The sequence below is a fragment of the Calonectris borealis genome, chromosome Z (genome assembly GCF_964195595.1).
Source record: "Calonectris borealis chromosome Z, bCalBor7.hap1.2, whole genome shotgun sequence".
In the NCBI taxonomy this organism is placed as follows: Eukaryota; Metazoa; Chordata; class Aves; order Procellariiformes; family Procellariidae; genus Calonectris; species Calonectris borealis.
Window position 1 is genome coordinate 39,706,094 of NC_134352.1, and position 20,030 is coordinate 39,726,123.

Here is a 20,030-nt window from a genome sequence, read left to right on the forward strand (position 1 = left end):
CTCTTTTCTCTTTTCTCTTTTCTCTTTTCTCTTTTCTCTTTTCTCTTTCCTCTTTCCTCTTTTCTCTTTTCTTTTCTTTTCTTGTCTTGTCTTGTCTTTTCTTTTCTTTTCTTTTCCCTTTCCTTCCTTTCCTTTCCTTTTCTTTTCTTTTCTTTCCTTCTGTCTTGTCTTTTCTTTTCTTTTCCTTTTCCCTTTCCTTCCTTTCCTTTCCTTTCCTTTCCTTTCCTTTCCTTTCCTTTCCTTTCCTTTCCTTTCCTTTCCTTTCCTTTCCTTTCCTTTCCTTTCCTTTCCTTTCCTTTCCTTTCCTTTCCTTTCCTTTCCTTTCCTTTCCTTTCCTTTCCTTTCCTTTCCTTTCCTTTCCTTTCCTTTCCTTTCCTTTCCTTTCCTTTCCTTTCCTTTCCTTTCCTTTCCTTTCCTTTCCTTTCCTTTCCTTTCCTTTCCTTTCCTTTCCTTTCCTTTCCTTTCCTTTCCTTTCCTTTCCTTTCCTTTCTTTTCCTTTCCTCTCCTCTCCTCTCCTCTCCTCTCCTCTCCTCTCCTCTCCTCTCCTCTCCTCTCCTCTCCTCTCCTCTCCTCTCCTCTCCTCTCCTCTCCTCTCCTCTCCTCTCCTTCCCTTCCCTTCCCTTCCCTTCCCGTCCCCTTCCCCTTCCCCTTCCCCTTCTCCTTCCCCTTCCCCTTCCCCTTCCCCTCTTCCCGTCCCTTTTCCCCCAAGTAAAGTGAAAGTCTGTGACCTTGAAAGAAATTAAGTAAAACACTGTCATAAATAGAAAGTAGATTTCACTGGAGCACTGTCATGGAGCTGTAACACTGTACCAACCTTTTAGCACAGTCACGAGACGTATGAATGTAAGTAAGTCAGAAAGCATACATTCATAATGAAAATTCCTCAGTATTACTCTTAATCTGTAAAACTTGGGAGTTTATTATTTTGTCAATTATAGTACAGAATCAAGCAGGTCAAGGGCAGTGATTCTCTCCCTTTACTCCACTCTTGTGAGACCCCACTTGGAGTACTGCATCCAGCTCTGGGGTCCCCAGCACAACAAAGACTGGGATCTGCCAGAGCAGGTCCAGAGGAGAGCCACAAAAGTGACCAGAGGGCTGGAACACCTCTGCTATGAAGAAAGGCTGAGACAGTTAGGATTGTTCAGCCTGGAGAAGAGAAGGCGGCTTAAAGGGGGCTTATAATAAAGATGAAGAGTTTTTTTCCAATACCTGTAGTGACAGGACAGGACTGGTTTTAAACTGAAAGAGGGTAAATTTAGATTAGACATAAGGAAGAAATTTTGGTTTTTGGTGGTGAGACACTGGAACAGGTTGCCCTGGGAAGTTGTGGATGCCCCGTCATCGGAAGTGTTCAAAGTCAGGTTGTATGGGGTTTTGTGCAACCTGATGTACTGAAAGATGTCCCTGACCATGGCAGGGGCATTGGAACTAGGTAATCTTTAAAAAGTCCCTTCCAACCCGAACTGTTGTATGATTCTATGCTTCAAAGATGTCCCTTGAGGTGTGTCCCCCACTCTCCCCATAGTAGATGTTGAAGGCCCCCATATCTGACTGTCTGACCTGCTTTCTAGGGAGGTTTGCTGCTTGCTAGGGACTTGGATCCAGGACATTGTGGAGAGACTGTGGAGACTTGACCAACCTTCAGACTATACGCCTCTGCTACTCTTCCATGTGGGCACCAACAGTACTGCCAGGGGAGACTTGGTGTGTATCAAGCATGACTACATGGCTCTAGGGGCAAGGAGCAAGGGCATAAAGTCTTAGGTGGCATTTTCCTTGTTCCTGAGGAGAACTGGGTGGATCCTTTGGATCAACAACTAGTTGCACAGCTGGTGTCAGCAGCATTATTCAGATTTAATAACCTTAGGACACTCTTTGAGGATCAAGAGTTGCTATGAAGAGACAGAATCCATCTGACCATGTAGGGCAAAAGCATCTTTTCCAACAGGTTGGCCAACCTAGTGAGCTCTAGGCCAGGAATGACGGGGGAGGGAGATGATGGCCCAAAATCAAGTGAGGAAGTGGTGAACTGATTTGAGAAACAAAGGCTTCAGGGCAGTGTGGACAAGAGAGGCCATGGAAACAACAAACCAGGGCTGAAGTGCAAGCACTTGAATATCTCAAGTGTAAAGACACAAATAGGGAAGTGTTGCTGTGAGGGCAACATGATGGGGAAGTTCTCACACTTTTTCTGAGAAATCAACACGAGTGAATGCCTTTCTGAAGTGCCTGTGTGCTAATGCACACAACATGGAGAACACACAGAAGAAATTGAGGTCTTCATGCATTTGAAAGACTACGATCTCATCACGACCATAGAGACATGGTGGAATAGCTCACACGTCTGGAGTGGTGCCATAGATGGATACAAGCTGTTTAGAAAGGACTAGCCAGGGACAATGAGGAAAGGCAGTTAACATTTATGTAAGCAAGCAGCAAGGGTGCATGGAGCTCTGCCTGGGGACAGATGATGAGACAGCTCAGAGTTTCTAGATTAGGATTAGAGGACAGACCAAAGGTGGTGGCATTGTGGTGGATATCTGCTACAGACTGCCTGATATGGGAGAAATGGATAAGGCCTTCTTCAGACAACTGGAAGAAGCCTTAGGTTCACAGGCCTTGGTCCTTAATTGTGGACTTTAATCACCCTGGTGTCTGCTGGTGGGTCAACACAGCAGGCCAATCCAGGAGGCTTCTGGAATTCTTTAGTGATAACTCCGCAACACAGGTGATCAAGGAGCTGACAAGATGACACACTCTACTGGCCCTCATACCTACAAACAAGGAAGAACTGATGGTCAAAGTGAAAGCTGGGGCAGCCTTGGCTGCAACAACCATGAGACTGTGATGTTCAAGATCCTGAGAGAAAGAAACAAGACAAATAGCAGGATCACAGTCCTGACCTTCAGTAGAGCAGGTTTTTTCATGCTCAGGGACCTGATTGGAAGAGTGACATGGGAGATGGTCCTGAAGACAAGAGGGATCCAGGAGAGCTGGTTGATTTTCAAGGTTCATTTCCTCCAAGCTCAAGAAAGGTCTATCCTGACAAGCAGGAAATCAAGCAAAAGTAGCAGGAGGTTTCCATGGACGAGCAAGGAGCTCCTAACTGAGCTCAGGAATAAAAAGGAAGTGTAGAAGAGGTGGAATCAAGATCAGATGACCCAGGAGGAGTACAGAAACATTGTCTGAGCATACATAGATGTGGTTAGGAAGGCCAAACCACCTGGATTTGAAACTGATAAAGTTCATGGAAGACAACAAGAAGGGCTTCCACAGGTATATCAGGAGCCAAAGGAAGACAAGGAAAAATGTGGGCTCACTGCTGAGTGGGGCAGAGGATGTGGAGGCAAAAGACATGGATAAGGCCAAGGTACTCAATAACCTCTTCACCTTGGTCTTTGCTGGTAAGACTTGCCTTCAGGAATCTCAGGTCTCTGAGGCCCACAGGAAAGACTAGAGCAAGCGAGACCTTCAGTGGAGGAGGGTCCGGCTATGTAACATTTGAACAAGTTGGACATATATAAGTCCATGGACCTATTGGGATGCACTCAAGAGTGCTGAAGGGACTGGACATGGTCATCCTGAGGCCACATTTGTTATCTTTGAAAAGTAGTGGCAACTGGGAGAGGTTCCTAAAGATTGGAAGAGAGCAAATGTCACTCCTATCTTCAACAAATGCAAGAAGGAATATGTGGGGAACTACGAACTGGTCAGCCTCATTTCAATCCCTGGGAAGGTGAAGGAGGAAATAATCCCAGAAACTGTTTCCAAACATGTGAAGGATGTGGAGATTATTGGAAATAGTCAGCACGAATTTATGAAGGGGAAATCATGTCTGACCAAACTAATAGCCTTCTACAGTGATATAACTAGCTTGGTAAGTGAAAGGGAGTGTTTGCTGTTGGTTTCTGATAAGTACAGGCTATTCAGGTGGGCAATGAAGCAAACTAAAACCAGACTGAACTGCCTGGCTGAAGGATCAGTGGCACAAAGTCAAGCTGAGTCTATTCATTTGTGGTATATCCCATGGTTGATACTGGTTTCAATGCTGTTTAACATCTTCATTAGTGACCTGGATGATGAGAAAGAGTGTAGGTTCAGCAAGTTTGCAGCCAATAAAAATCTGGAGGACTGATTGACATACCAGAGGGCTTTGATGCCATTTAGAGGGACCCAGACAGGCTGGAGAAATGGGCTGACAGGAATCTCATGCTGTTCAACAAAGGGAAGTGCAAGGTCTTGCACCTGTGGAAGAATAATCTCAGCAAGGGTTTACCAGTACACACTGGGGGCTGACTGTGGATTTGAAGAAAAAGACATGAGAGTTCTGGTAGACACCAGGTTGATCATGAGCTGGCAACACGCCCTTGCAACACAGAAGGCCAACAACATCCTGGGCTGAGTGTTGCTAGCGGGTTGAGGAAGGCTATCCTTCCCCTCTACTCAACTGTGGTAATGAGACATGTCTGAATTGATGGGTCCAGTTCTGGGATCCCTACTACAAGAAAAACATGGACATACAGGAGTGAATCCAGGAAAAGGCCACAAATATGATTAAGGGACTGGAGGATCTGCCATATGAGTAGAGGTTGAGAGAGCTGGGACTGGAGAGTAGAAGGTTCGGGAGGAATCCTACCCATGTGTATTAATACCTTCTAGGATAGTGTAAAGAAGGAGGAGCCAGGATCTTTTCAGTAATGTCCAGTGACAGGACAAGAGGCAATGGGCATGAACTGAAATACATTTTTTTACTGTGAGGACGGTGGAACACTGGCATGGGTTGCCCAGTCTCTATCGCTGGAAGTACTCAAAACCTGACTGGACACAGCCCTAAGAAATCTGCTGGAGCTGACCCTGCTTTGCGTGGGGAAGTTGAGCAGGATGATCTTCAGAGGTGCATGGCAACCTCAACCATTCTGTGATTCTGTGATGTCCATACTGGAAAACTGATGGTATAAAGTCCTGTATTCCAGTACTAAAACTGTAATTCAGCTTAATTAAAGTCGTAATTTGTTTATGATGCCAGTAAAAAAACATTTGATGAACAGAACCAGGCCCTACTCACAGCTGACAGGTTTTCATTTTAGAATATTTTTGTTTCTTTCCTAGAATAGTATGCCATAATATTATTTTGAACTACTGTATGGATATCTAGATTGACTTAAATAGTGGCTTAAATCTACAGCCTGCATGAAGACCCTGAAATTCAGTTAAATGTAATGGACATGTTTTTTCTTTTCTTTTTTTTTTTGTTAACTGGAATTAATTGCAGATAAATTAATAGAGATTTTCACCCTAAGAATACAGTAAGAACACGAATGGTCAAAGTACTTCATGGCTCCAAGGCAAGGAAGACCTTTCAGTATGTGTGATTAGCACTAGATTGGAATAGAAGCTGGATCTCTTCTGCTCACCTTGCTTTATTATCTAGTGATAGCATCATCATTAAAACAGGACAGTCTTAACATTTGGGGAAGAACAGGAATAGCAGAAATAAGCTACACTTTACTGGGCAGAGGTGAATCTAAGGATGTTAGTGGTGGGACTTCATATCATATTGCAGTAACATGCAACTGTTTCTTTTATACATAGGATTATACACTCTCTTTCATTTCTTTACTTCTAGGGTCCGAGGTGGTTGGCTTTGATGGGAAAAGTTGTCTAATTTACACATTTAATCAAAAACTCATAAGTGCACTGAAAGATGTGATTTCTCTGAAGTTTAAGACAATGCAAAGTGATGGAATTCTCCTCCACAGAGAAGGACAAAATGGAGACCACATTACTCTGGAATTAATTAAAGGGAAGCTGTCCCTATTCATTAATTTAGGTAACAGTTACAGTCTCATAAAGTCTAATATAGTTATTAGGCATTATTTGACTAAAACTTCTTTTAATTTGTTAAGTGGATTTTAATGTATAGAGTATGATAAACTAGCAGTATATATTTGAATAATTATATTTTTATATGGAATTAATAGTTTTTATTTTTCTTCTTTCAAGGTGATACTAAAACGCATCTTTCTAATGCCCAAATTAATATTACGCTGGGCAGCCTTTTGGATGATCAACAGTGGCATTCTGTTCTCCTTGAGCACTTTAACAATCAAGTAAACTTTACAGTGGATAAACACACTCATCATTTTCATGTAAAAGGAGAATTCAATTATTTGGACCTTGATTATGAGGTGTGAAAATTACCTTTCCTTTATTACATTTATTAACTTTGTTATGTAAATGCAGTCAAACAAGCAAAGGAGAGAGAACTTAAGGAAGTTTGTAGTGTTTAAGACTTTAGGGACTTTCTATCTCCTAAAGGAATGAATGAAAGAAAAAGAGATGTTCTTAGTTTATGAATGCTCCACTACACTTGCAACTCAAAATTTTCAAAAGACCATCTTTTTCATCTCAGAATTCATTATTTTAATCTTTGTTTCAGTGGCGTTGCAAATGTGGTAAACAGTATGTAAACACAAGGAATGAGCCCCAACTCGAAGTTATTATTTTATGGTTTGATGAAAATTACAATAAATCAGCATAAAGCCAGTTTAGAAATGTTTAGATTAAGACTTAAATTCCTGTTAAATCTGGCAAATGTACTGTGAAAAAATCTTGCTTACACAAATGGTAGATTCACGAAAAGGAGTAGATGTTGCTGTGACAGTTCCCCACCTATGGTTAAAAATACCACTATTTCACAGTTGTAATGTGATGACTGGCTGCTTTATGTTTGCCCCTGTCCTGTTTGTTGGATGAGACAATGAGTGGTAGAGCAGAGTGTCTAGAACCCACAGATCTAAATTACTTTATTCTACTCATTTGAGTTTTTAAGCAGTTTAGAGTAAGATTTTATGCTGTTCCATGTCTGCATTATTCCATTTCAAAAATATCATTCACAAGATTAAAGTTATGATTCTGCTTAAAATTTCTGAATCTAAGCCACAATACCAAGGCTTGAAGGATCATACCAATTAAAAAAAAAAAAGGAACAACAAATGTCAGTTTTAACTGATTGGCAAATAGATTTATTTTACTAAATCAACCGGTATTGCAAATTAATTTTTCCTCTCTTCCGCATACTGTAGTTTGAAGTATGTGTTACCAAAACAAGGTAGAAAGGAAAGCAAAAGCTGGAGAAAAGCCTAAAAACTTCCAAAAGATTATAAGCCACTGTAACTAGAATTGTATTTCTGACTATTAAAAATTCTCAATTTAATATCTTATTGAAACATGATATATTTAATTTTGTTTTTTCATCTTTTTTTTCATAAAATAGTTTAAAATATTAAGTGAAATTTCAAAATTAAAAAATAAATAGTTTAACCTGATGTTTTCTACAATGTCAACCGGAATATCTTTGAAATGAGTGAATTCAAAAGTTCACTTAAACAGGCATCCTGTTTCTGATGGTGCCCAAGAGTGGAAACATAGACCAGAGTATGTTTTTCTGAAACAAATAGACCAGAGTATTGCTTTTCTGAAATAATCTACTGCTTTCTAACACTTTCTGCCTCAGAGACTTATTAAAACAGAGTGATATTCTTGAATTTAATAGCTCTCCATGGATTTTTATTTTTATTAAATCTTCCAATCTCTTTCTGAACCCAAATAAACCTACAGCATCACATCAAGGAACTGCACAGACTAAGCATTTTGAGAGGGAAAAAGTATCTCCTTTCATTTGCCCTAGAATAATTTAATCTGATGCACTCTTGTTCTTTATTAAGGTAGTTATGATTTGCACACAGTGGAGAAGTCAGGCTCAAAATTCATGAAGAAGTTGTTAGTGAATTCTCTTCTCCCTTTTCTCACTGTTCAGCATGGTCTACATGTACTGGGTCTTGTCCTTCTTCTCCTTGGTGTTGCAGCTGTAATGGACCCTGAAAACTTGTAAGACTCTATACTAAGTAACTGTTAAGACGCACCCTCAGAAGAAAAAAAAAAGCCAACATTTCAGAATATTTTAACACATACATATGACTTGATACAGCCTAATTTTTGTAAGGCTGTTTTTTTTAATATGTAGATGTGATACAAGGAAATAGCCAAGAAGTAGCAGATTCATTATTGGCCAGTCTTTGACTTTTGCTCTTACAATATTGGCAACATCTTTCTTTAGAAAATTATTTAATAGTATAATTGATTTCTTTTCTCTTTCTAAGCTCAGCTTTGGAGGGATCCCAGTGCCTGGAAAATCAGGGACATTGTCACGCAGGAACTTTCATGGGTGTTTTGAAAATATTTATTATAATGGAGTGAACATTATTGACCTGGCCAGGAGGCAAAAATCTCAGATCTACTTTGTGGTAAGAGATTCATAGTTAAGAAAGAATAAATAACTAAAATAGAGAAAAGAAAAAGACCACAGCCACTTTCATATGCAATCTGTTAACACACAGTTCTAGTAAAATCTATGTTGTTTAATGAAAGAAAAATTAAGGAATCACCTAACTGGGCTATTTTATATTTGCTACTGTACAGACTCATCCAGTAGACACTGCAGGATACATTTTATTCTTCAGCTCTTTAGCTGATATTTAGATGTGTGTGATATCTCACTGTTGTGTGATATCTCGCTGTTGTGTATGTACAAAAGCCAGTGAGCAAAGTAAGATGTATCTGAAGTCATCGAAGCTTTAGCTTTGACTTCTCTACCTGACTATTAAGAACACCAGCAGTACGTTTTAAAACGTCTTCTATTGCTGAGAACATTGATTCACTCTGTTTTCTCTAGAGCATTATGATTTTGATAGATAAGTTCTGTTTGTCAATTTATACTGCCCTTTGTCTGAATAGCTGTAGTTTATGTTGGTGGGTTTAATGCATTTATTGTGACATGACCAACAGTTGTATTAGCCAAATCCTTACCATTTAGACAAACGGTTCCAATAACAAATCAACATCCTTCTGTGTTACAGAAGGTTTTCTATAAATTTTTTGAAGTCCTTTGGTTTTTTTCCATCCATAGAGCCATCTCTATTTGCAGTATTTATTTATTTAGCAGCAGGAAATGTAGAGATATGATGGAAACAATCTGTTCAAAATAACTAACAAAATATGAAATGTTTTCAAGCTCCAAATCTTTTGATTTGGATTTCAATTCAGAATATGAACAATCAAATTTGGTTCTCTGTCCCAGAAAAAACAGATGACAGGCATCTCATCTCATGTGAGGCTCATCTGAAATATTCCAGAACCAACTAACTAACTAAACTGATACCTCCGTATAATATCCTGTCCATGATGCTGATGAATGTTCGGAAGAGGGTAGTTATAGGAAGCTCTGTATGGATTAGTGAGAGGAGAACTATGAAATTATTGTCATAGGAAATTTCATCATCTTCATCTCAAATGATTTAAACTGTTGTACTACTTTCAAAACTATTTAGGAGATGTTTTATAATGTAAATGTGCTAGAAAGTATCTATGTTACCATACAATGCTTGTTAAATAGCCACTTCACTGGTCTGATAGAGTATCAGGCAGCTGTCCAGAAACGTGGAGGCAGAATCTGCAGATAGTAAGCTTTTAGCATTTAACAAGGTTTATTAATCTGATCACAGCCTTTTCACTATGGGTCAGTTCAGTTGACTATTCATTTCTCTACAGCTAAGTTCATAAGACAGAGCTTTTATTTATTTATGTATTTTCCTTGAAGCAAATGAAAACGGATAAACTTTAATACCTTGCCATGCCAGGGGCTAGTGAGTATTTTTCTTAAATTGATTTTTTTAGCTTTTTACTATAAGGTCAAAGTTTTATGTATGTTCAAAAGTTTAAAAGCTCTTTGTATTGAACAGAAGTTAAATGTACTTTAAATCCTAAAGACATTAATCTTTTAGTAATCATCTGTACAGAACAAATTAGTTATAGTTCAAATGGTGCCAGCAAGTCATTAGATCAAAGTGCATATTGTATCGCTATCAACAGTCATAAAGTATTAACTAACTCTGACACCAGATGAAAAAAATATGTTATTCCCATTCCAGTCTTCTTATCTATATAACTCAGTACAACCACAGATGAAGGTTAAGCTCAGAGTTTGTCAATGAACTCATCTCTTCGGTAGCTAAGAACCAGAGATTTCAGAAGCAGTCAAGCACAAAATAAAAGCTAGGTGCCTAAATACAACTCATGATCTGGTCCATATAAGCCTGCTTGAAAACACATTTCCTTCTGATTTATGAAGTATGAGTTTCTTATTTGTAAGTAGCAAGAGTTTATACGTGGAATTTTCTCTGGCTATTTGTGAAAACAAATATTGGGGTCAGTGCACAGCTCCAGTTGCATTGATTTGGAAAGACTGCTCCTTGGTCTGGCAAAATGTTTTTTTCCTCAAATTTAACACTGCCTTAAGCAATCAGTAGTCAAACGCAACATTTTTCTCTGCATACAAGCATTTAGACCCGTATAAATATTTGAACCAAGCTTGGCATTCGGTGGCATTTTATCTGACATTCAGAAATTTGTCAAGTCCCTAATGCTTCCTGAGGCTGAACCAAAATGGAAACAAAACAGGTCTGTCTAACTCCTGAAGTACCATTAAATCACCCATGTAATTTAGGATCTTACCTCATTCACTCAAAGGTCCTTGCCACTCTTTGCTCAGGCAGATATGTCTGTTCTGGTCAAACAATTAGGTAAACTAGTTCTCAAACTGATGATGTTCTTACGTATTCATAGTTGATTTTTAGACTAACACATTCAAATATTAGGTTCTATGCACAATGTTTTGAAACTCTGCAGTTTCCATACAAAAGTTCTCATAACTTTTTCCCTGAATGTTCCTAATACCATATTTGTTTCATTTCTTTCTAGGGCAACATGTCCTTCTCATGTTTAGAGCCACAGATGGTTCCTGTTACATTTCTGAGCTCCAGTAGTTACCTGGCACTGCCAGGCACATCAGGGCAAGACGAAGTATTCATCAGTTTCCAGTTTCGCACCTGGAACAAGGAGGGACTTCTATTATCTAGTAAACTACACCAGGCTTCAGGTGGTTTCCTCTTATATCTGAGTGATGGGAAAGTCAAAATCAGTCTTCATAAACCAGGAAAAGCACTGAGTGACATCACTGCAGGTAACAGAAATGAAGAAAAAAATCCAAGATTCCTATGCATAAAAAAATAGGTTAATGTAAAGTCATTTAAATTCACTTGTGTGAATTTTATTCCCAAATGTTTTTGAACACTTTCTTTTCTCACAAACATGTATCTATGCTTTTTTCCCCATGATTGAACAGAAATTACTTGCAATAATATAGGCTGCAAAGATGAATCCTTAGCTTTACGTACATACAGTATGCAAAGCTCATGTGTATAATCTGGGAAATTTGAGACATCTAAGCAACTTTTTCAGTTGTGAAGTGTAAACAAGTTAATTTCTTACTCTGTCAAGCTAAGTCATTAAGATGTTTTTCACCAGTTGTCAGTGCTTTCACAGGGCATAAAGTAACTAATTTTTCTATAAAGTTACAAATTATTATAAATATTATGTTTGCTATTTTCTAGACATCTCAATTACAGAGCTATCCATTAAATTTGGACAGTGGATGCCCAATACCAGGTTGTGTTCCAGAAAGCTGCGGCAAGATTGAGTGTACACCTAAAAAAAAAAAAAAAAAGATTTATAGCAAGGACAAAATGAAATGGAGAAGTTGAGGAGACTGAATAATTGAGGGTCATTTTTGTGGTTCATCACTGAATTGAGACTAGATAATTTACTTTTGGTAGTGTGCACTGCCAAGTAGCCCTCAGGGTGGAGCTGAGATTTCCAGAAAACATACCCTCCAGTCTTCTTCTAAGCCAATTCCTTGTTGGTAAACAAATATATAAGGACAAGAGGATGAGCCAAATATAGTAAGATATAGTCATGTTAGAGAGTATCCAACTGGGATCCTGAGAAGCAGCTCCCAGCTTTCACTTTCACTCAGTTTGGGAGCAAGGCGATTCCCTCTCTCACAAAGAGGATCCTCAGTTTTTTTGCATGCTCTTGGCACTTGACGTGAGAACAGCAAGACTGCTGGCCCAGCTAGGAATCTTCTTTTTTCATGAAATGTGAGAGCCGGACAGAGCCAGCATCTCCATCTTCCACGACTTTTTAAAAAATGGTGAGAAGCAGTAACATCACCATGTGATAATATCAATACCTTCACCTAGCAGTCTTCATCAGTAGTATATTGTGCTCTGACACTCCACATATCGCAGCTGCCTCAGAGTTTCTTATCCTTTATGTAAACAAATTGAATTTTGCCCCTTTCTTGTAGAAGGATAAAACGGTCGTTCCAGAATGAGTTCTCAGACAGGAAAAACAGGTCCAGAGAGATTAGGTGGATAAATGGGATTCCGAAGAATATACGCAGATGAGGAAATGAGGCTGGGATTGGAGTGGTTTCTGTATGGACAAAGAAGATGACCAGAGTCCACTAGCTGGAGGAATATGTCATAGAAGCAATGGGTAATTTGGCTGCAGAAAACACGATAACGATAGCAAAACCATCAGCTGATCCTAGATTTATTTTGAACTGTGTACAATCATATATTTAATATTCGTAAAGCAGGAATATTATCAGTGAAAAAAGAACCAAGTTAGTTCCAGTAACGCAATGTGTAAACTAAATTAACAGGTGAATAACAGGTAGGAAAACTGCATTTTGCATTGGTACTTAGAAAACAAGTTAAGGATTTGAATGGGTGAAGAATTTCATTTCTATAGAGTATATTCATTGGAGTGATAGGGACCAAACCAAAGGCATCTTTCAGGGGAGTTTTCAGGCCAGAATATAGAGAGCTTACTGATGCTGTTTAGTGCTAGTTTGTCTTGAACAATAACAAATACAGTAAGTAAACTAAGGATTTACTGAAATAAAAATTAATAATAAATAATAAAATAATTATCATAAAAATCAAAGCTCCCAAGTCTCTTTCAGACTCTCTAGAATGAAAAAAAGTTATGTAAAAGAGAGAGAAAATGTCACAAAAAAATTATAATTGGTAAAAACACAAAATAAGAATCACTTATCTATAATGTTCACAAATCATGTGTTTGGCAGTGTAAAGCAGGCAAAGAGAGCAAAGCAGAACCAAGCAGTGCAAAGAAACAACTACAGGATTTGAAGATGAACCTTCTTAATCTTAGTTTTGTGCCCCTTTTCTTTTAGATTGATTCCTTACTTCAATTCCTGATAGAAAAGGAGAATTCCTCTGAGGGGAAAAAAAAAAGAAAAAGAAAAAAGAAAAAGTTAAACATAACTCTGAAACTCATTATGTTTCTACACGTGTATAATGATTAAAAGTAAAATTTTAAACAGTTGATTATTTTGATTCAGGAAAAGACTGTAAGCCAGTAATGATCACGAATAATGTTGAAATTTATATAAATACTTTGATCTTGTTTCTGTGGGTGATAATGGGATCAGCCCTGGTATTTGTTATAATCTAACATAACTGATGTACAAAGAGTAGCATTTTAATGACAAGAGGTTTCCCTAGGCTCACCATTTGAAAATGTCAATTCCTTAGTAAGAATGTCAGTGGTATTATAGTTAACAGTGATGAATTTGGCTTTTTAGGAGCTATTTCAATTGCAGTTCAATTAGGCGATGTATGTTAAAGAAACTATTGCCATGCAGCATCATTTTAACAGACCAGCTGAAAGGTGGTGGCACTTTTAACAGCTGTAGACTCGCACATAGAACAATTTATTAAATTTCAAAGTTGCAACACAATACATAACATATTAGCTGAAACACTCCAAAATAAATCTTGACACTTTATGCTGAAACAGAATTTAATGTTCTCATGCTATGTTAAGCTCAAAGTCTAACAGGAGGAATTGTGTTTGTCTCTGTGAACACAGAAATTGCTGCAAAACCATCTTATTCTTTTCTGAGAAAGAAGTTATCTAACAAAACCATATGAGGAACTTTTTCTTGAGGTTTTGAAGTGTTTATTGTTACATTCACTGAAGCAATTCAAGTCTGCATTTGGAGATTGAGTAATTAAATTATGGATGGCTGGACAGGTTTGTTCCCCTACAGGCAAGGACTTATAACCTGACTTTCACACACACACTATATTTGATAATTAAATCAAAGCATATTTCTTTGTACACAGTTCTTAAATTCATTATCATGTGTTTTTTAAAGATTTCTTCAACCATATAAAAACAAGGAGAATGGCATGTTAATTCATGACTGAATAAGTTATAAGAAGCCATATCCTTTTGTTACAGAATGGTTGCTTAATATCTTTCCTTTGTAGCCTCTTTTACAAGCTGGTCATCAAATATTCACAAAGAAATAACATAGATTAAAAAAAAAAATTAACACAAAATTAATTTCTGTTGAATGATGAGACCAAATTGAATTACAACATATAAATGTTTGAGATCTTATTACTCAGTTTCTTCATGTGACTCTGTCTTTTTATGCAGCTTTTCATTTTTATGCAGCTTTTAATTAAGTGATGTTAACAGTCATTGGTGGTTATACTTCAGATTAATCTATAAATTACTTTCTCTAAACTAGTTTTTTTTTTTGTTTCTCACTGATCTCCTAATAAGCTATATACATTGTCTTTTTATATATTTGTTCCTAAGGTTGGATGTCATTTTTATGCAAGACCTCCCACTGACCATTTTTTTAGTACTTAGATATTAAAATGATGGAAGTACTACTAATGAGAATAAATGGATATCTTGTTTAATAGCATACCTTATTATGCACTAGAAGTTTAATTGCTATTTTTTCCTTACTTGTTTCTGGTAAAGCATTTTTAAAACTCCTAGTAAAGCACCAGAAAATATAATTTTCAGGTGGAATGGAAATGTTAGTAGTCCGTTGTCTTCACCATTTATATGTCATACCACACCATGGCTTCGCACAAGAAAATGTGAATTTAATCAAGGTTCTCAATTTAAGGGCTACAATGAGCTGTTTTCTCAGGAGTGTCTTGTTCCCCCACAACAGCATTCCTCAGTCCCCAGACTTAATGAAAGGGTCTTTTGGGAAGTCTTAACTTGACCTAAATGAACATCGATTACTACTTCTCATCATGGCAGCCTGTATGAAGAGGAAATAAAATGTCCATCCCAAAATCATTTAGTAGGTCAGTATGATGAGCTACAGTAAAAAACCCAAAAAGTCAAAATTCATATAATCGATTTTCCAGTAACAAAAAATTTTTTCTATTTCAGCCATTCATCCAATCTTCTTCTTTATATTAGGGTATTCTCTTACTTACCTTGACAGTCAAATATTGCAATATTTGAAATATGGTTTTCTCACCAAAACAAGAAGATACTGAAGCAGGATGCAAAACTAAGACTTAAAAGCAATTATTCTTACAACAATTGAAATGAAATTACAGAATTTATTGTTAGATTTAATATCTTCAGTAATGACATAGATAGTGGGATTGAGTACAACCTCGGCAAGTTTGCTGAAGACACTGAGTGGTGCAGTTGATTCACTAGAGGGAAGGGATGTCATCCAGAGGGACCTTGGCAGGCTTGAGGAGTGGACCCATGTGAACCTGATAAAGTTCAACAAGGCCAAGTGCGAGCTCCTGCACCTGGGTCAGAGCAATCTCCAATATCAATACAGAAGACTGAGGGATGAATGGACTGAGAGCAGCCCTGCAGAGAAGGACTTGGGGATACTGGTGGATGAAAAATTCGATATGAGCTGGCTATGTGCATTTGCAGCCCAGAAAGCCAACCGTACCTTGGGCTGCATAACAAGAAGTGTGGCCAGCAGGTTGAGGGAGGTGATTCTCCCCCTCTAGTCCACTCTCATGAGACCTCACCTGGAGTACTACATCTAGCTCTGGGGTTCTCAACACACGGAAAACATGGACCTGTTAGAGTGGGTCCAGAGGAGGGCCACGAAAGTGACCAGAGGGTTGGAACACCTCTCCTATGAGGCTGAAAGAGTTGGGGTTATTCAGCCTGGAGAAGAGAAGGCTTTAGGGAGACCTTATTGTGGCCTTTCCATACTTAAAAGGGGGCTTATAATAAGGATGGAGAGAGATTTTTTTCCAGGGCCTGTAGTGACAGAACAAGGGGTAACTATTTTAAACTGAAAGAGGTTAGATTTAGATGCCCCACCCCTGGAAGTGTTCAAGCTCAGGTTGTACGGGGCTTTGAGCAACCTGATCTTGTAAAAGAAGCCCCTGCATGTGGCAGGGAGATTGTACTAGATGATCTTTAAAGGTCCCTTTCAGTCCAAACTATTCTCTGATTCTCTGATTCTCTAATTCTCTGATTACTAAAGGAAAAAATAGCATATTGCAGAGATGTGACTGAGGAAAACATCATTCACTTGAAGTACCTCTACAAATAAAGAAACTCCTTGCTTAATCTTAGACATGAGGTGAAAGAAGCTGGAGCTTTTGGTAGCTGGGGATGGAGGCTAGAAAGAGGGAAATAATTCCTCTTTTAAAAATTATTTTCTGAAATGGCTAATGTTAAAAACACAGTGTGAAAAATAGCTTTATACAATACATATGTTTTACAATTTAGTTTCATATTGAAGGATAATTCTACAATAATTTATAGGAAAAAAAATTATATTACTGGGAATTGGGAAAAAAAACCTTTCTCAGTCTTAATTTTCTGTGCTTTAAAAAATACATTATTCATATTCTTTGTTTTAGCATACCTATTATCTCTTTGATGAAAGAGTGTAGTTCACTGAGGTTCACAGTGGTATAAAAGACCTAAGGATGCTTTATCTGTTTGTGATTCTTGTTTGAAGTTAGCGAAACCTTTTGATATATTTGATGAGTTTTTGCTGTAAAATAGTACTAAAAATATGAGAGAAATAATAGTACTCGTTAAGTCTAAAAACTTACAGTGTGACTCATCTATGCCCATGATATTGCAAGGCAGAAATAATATTTTTCTAATGCTTTACCTACCCTGTTTTTTTAAATATTTTTTACACATCATATTATCTAGCCAAAATATAACTAGAAACAAAATGGCTAGGCTTTAAGGCATTTTCTTGATCCTCAGCTCAATCATATGCCAGCCTTAACATAAAATATACCAGCCTAAAGGCTGTTGTAAGTTATATTAACTGTCATCAGTACAAAGGGACTTCTTCAGCAGTTGGACATCTTGAAAATACAGGGAAACTCCAGTCACTCCCTTCACATTGCCTGTAGGGCTATGTAAATCCTTGTTACCAAAAGATTATCCCTCTGCAGGTGACCTTTTGGTAGCCAGATGTAATAGCATTAATACTATTTTATATTGTGTGGAATAAGGTTTCCAATTTTTATTTTAGTAAGAAGTCCATCTCTATATATATCATGAATATGGAGTTTTACAGAAGTGGAAAATACACCTATGTACCCAGAAAATTTATGATATCTTTAATGTTGATTATTTGCTCTGACTGTAAGTGCACTGCTCCTGTTAGCAAACTCAAATGCCCCTTCTCATAGAAGGTTGCAACTAAAATAAGTAATGGCCAGAATGGTATCAGAAAATCCATGACTACCATCATGTGCTTTCTGCTGTTATATTAGAGAGGTGAATTGTTCCTAAAAGTGCAACACAGAGATAAGAAGATCTGTTAGCCATAGCTTTTAAAGAATTCCACTGAGGCTGGGTATAAAGCAAAATGTTTAAGGTTTCTTGTTATGTGGTCCCTAATAAATATAGTGGTTGAAGTAAGGAAACAAAGAATAGAAAAGGTGTATAAAACTAATATTCTATTAAATATATTAGAGATATTTTCTAGATGAGAATTTGTCTAAATTTGTAATATGATTATAAAATTTATCTCTTGATTATATGCTGATGTTGTGTTTAGACTATGGTAGTTAACAATATACAGATCCTAGTTATGATGTAATTTAGCTATTTGAACTTTCTCATCTTTCTATTTTAATTTCTTTTCCTTCTGTTTGAACTAATCAGTTAACTGGTGGACTATTTCACTAGAATATACAACAATATTCTAGAGACGAGTATATAAATACGTGAAATTTCCAGAGGGAAATCAGACATCACGAATCATAGGCATTCTGCAGTCGAGAAAAGACTTTACATAGTTAAAAGATTGTATTCTTTGTTCTTCACTGAAAGAATTATCTCTGTTCTAAAGAACACTCAAGAACATAATTGACTTAAAGCACTTCTTAAAGATAATTTTGTGCTTACATACTTTATAAAATGTATTTAAGTATATATATGTAAGTGCTTTCCAGAATCAGGGCTTTAGGTTTATTGCTTTGTGGCACCTTACACCTACACAGCCAGAGGTAATGTAAATTGGTGTGAGAGGCTAAACTCTCAGAAAAATTTCCCGTACATTTCCAATAAAAGAAACAACTGAACAAAAAATAATCTTGTGACATTGACATGATGGTTGCTGAAGCTTTTAGCATCTACAGGATTTTGCTATTTTACTGGGTTGTAATATAATTATTACCTTTGATTTTAAAAGGTGAAAAAATCCTTTGTAATAGTGCAGTAAAAATGTATATTATGTGTAAAATACTGTATCAGCCATCACAATAATATCTTAATGATAACCTCCTTAGATTGGGAGGATACTTTTCGTAATCACTACATTAAATGGATGTATTACTGGTAATTAGGAGTGTTACAACAGTAAGGCTTATTCACTGAAGTACTTCTATTTTTTCTTTATCAGATGTGAAGCAAGGGAATGGACAAATGTTCTGTTTTCACAAAAGACATTTGTGGGTTTTATTCATTTTTTTTCCTTTCATTGTCACTTGGAGTTTTTATGTGGGCTATGATTGCTCTACCGGTCTCTTCTCCCTTCAAGTCTATAACATACAGGTAGTATAACAAATAATGGATCTTTATATTTCATTTTGCTTTTTATTTTCCTTCCAGGTGCTGAATTAAATAATGGCCAGTGGCATTCTGTATCCTTCTCTGCCAAAAGGAATCGTATCAGTGTAGTAGTGGACAATGATGTGACCTCATCTGCTTATGCCTCCATGCCTCTGCAAATTTATTCAGGAGATGCTTTCTACTTTGGAGGTGAAATACGTTGTTTATTTATGCTGGCAATATCCCCCAGTTAAACATCAATTTTTCCTGACATATCTAATCAAATGGCAAGAGTTATTTGGCTTGCCTCAAGTCTTCTTTGCCTAGCTGGTTTTCAGGTGCTGCTATGATGTTTTTGAGTTTTTCCTTAAAATTATATAATGTTGGGTAGAATAAATTACCACCCTAAAATCCTTGGTCACTTTTTAGAATGTCGTTTTCTGGTATCGTGCTCTGATAATTGAATATAGTCTGGCTGACAATCAAACAGACACACAAAGGTATCTCTTGTTGCACGCTTACTGTGTTGCCAAATTCATTTTTTGTGAGAATCTTCCACTGGGATGACTTCAAATTTTCACCTTTATTGAATGCTTACTTAGTTGTGCAAATATCCTCTTTACATGATACACACCCTTAATTTTTTAATTTTTTTTACCACAAAAGTGACACAACTTTTCTATGTTTGGAGACTATAACGTGTGCCTAAATGCTATGTTTAGATATCTTCATTTCCCTAGGAATATTGATAATTATCTGTCACGAAGGGATTTTGTCATTAATCACATATATTGGTACTGATAGAGCTGACCAGGTTGTTATGTCTAAATCAGTTTGGAATGGGCTACATAATAGCAATGTTAAACAGCATCTGAATGCATTATTCAACACCAGCCTAATGCTTCATCTCTTGGTAGCTTAGGAATTCACGACTGAAATATTTATTAATAATTCTCAGATTTCAAAGAAAATTGAAAAATGCATACAAAACCCTAAATTAATATGGACCAAGTCATTGTCTACAGATCAGTTCCCTTGAAACAATAAGTTGTAATAAATTTCATGCTCACAAGCAGACCTTAAATATAGGAACTGCTACATGAACATCCATGTGACTTTTCACATCTGGCATCTAGCCTTCTCTACTAAAGATACCCCTTGACCTGGCTGATAATCAGAGAAAGATATGGAATATTGGCCTTGAATAGCCA

At 37.2% G+C, this 20,030-nt stretch overlaps 1 protein-coding gene across 1 annotated transcript in view; it reads left to right on the top strand.

Moving 5' to 3' along the window:
* Window positions 1–20,030, top strand: part of CNTNAP4 (contactin associated protein family member 4) — a 263,240-nt gene that overhangs the window by 172,085 nt on the left and 71,125 nt on the right. Inside the window, exons 5-9 of the mRNA XM_075138182.1 lie at window positions 5,630–5,833; window positions 6,007–6,191; window positions 8,166–8,309; window positions 10,822–11,083; window positions 18,880–19,029. Coding sequence (XP_074994283.1) covers window positions 5,630–5,833; window positions 6,007–6,191; window positions 8,166–8,309; window positions 10,822–11,083; window positions 18,880–19,029 — 945 coding nt within the window. The remainder of the gene's footprint in view (window positions 1–5,629; window positions 5,834–6,006; window positions 6,192–8,165; window positions 8,310–10,821; window positions 11,084–18,879; window positions 19,030–20,030) is intronic.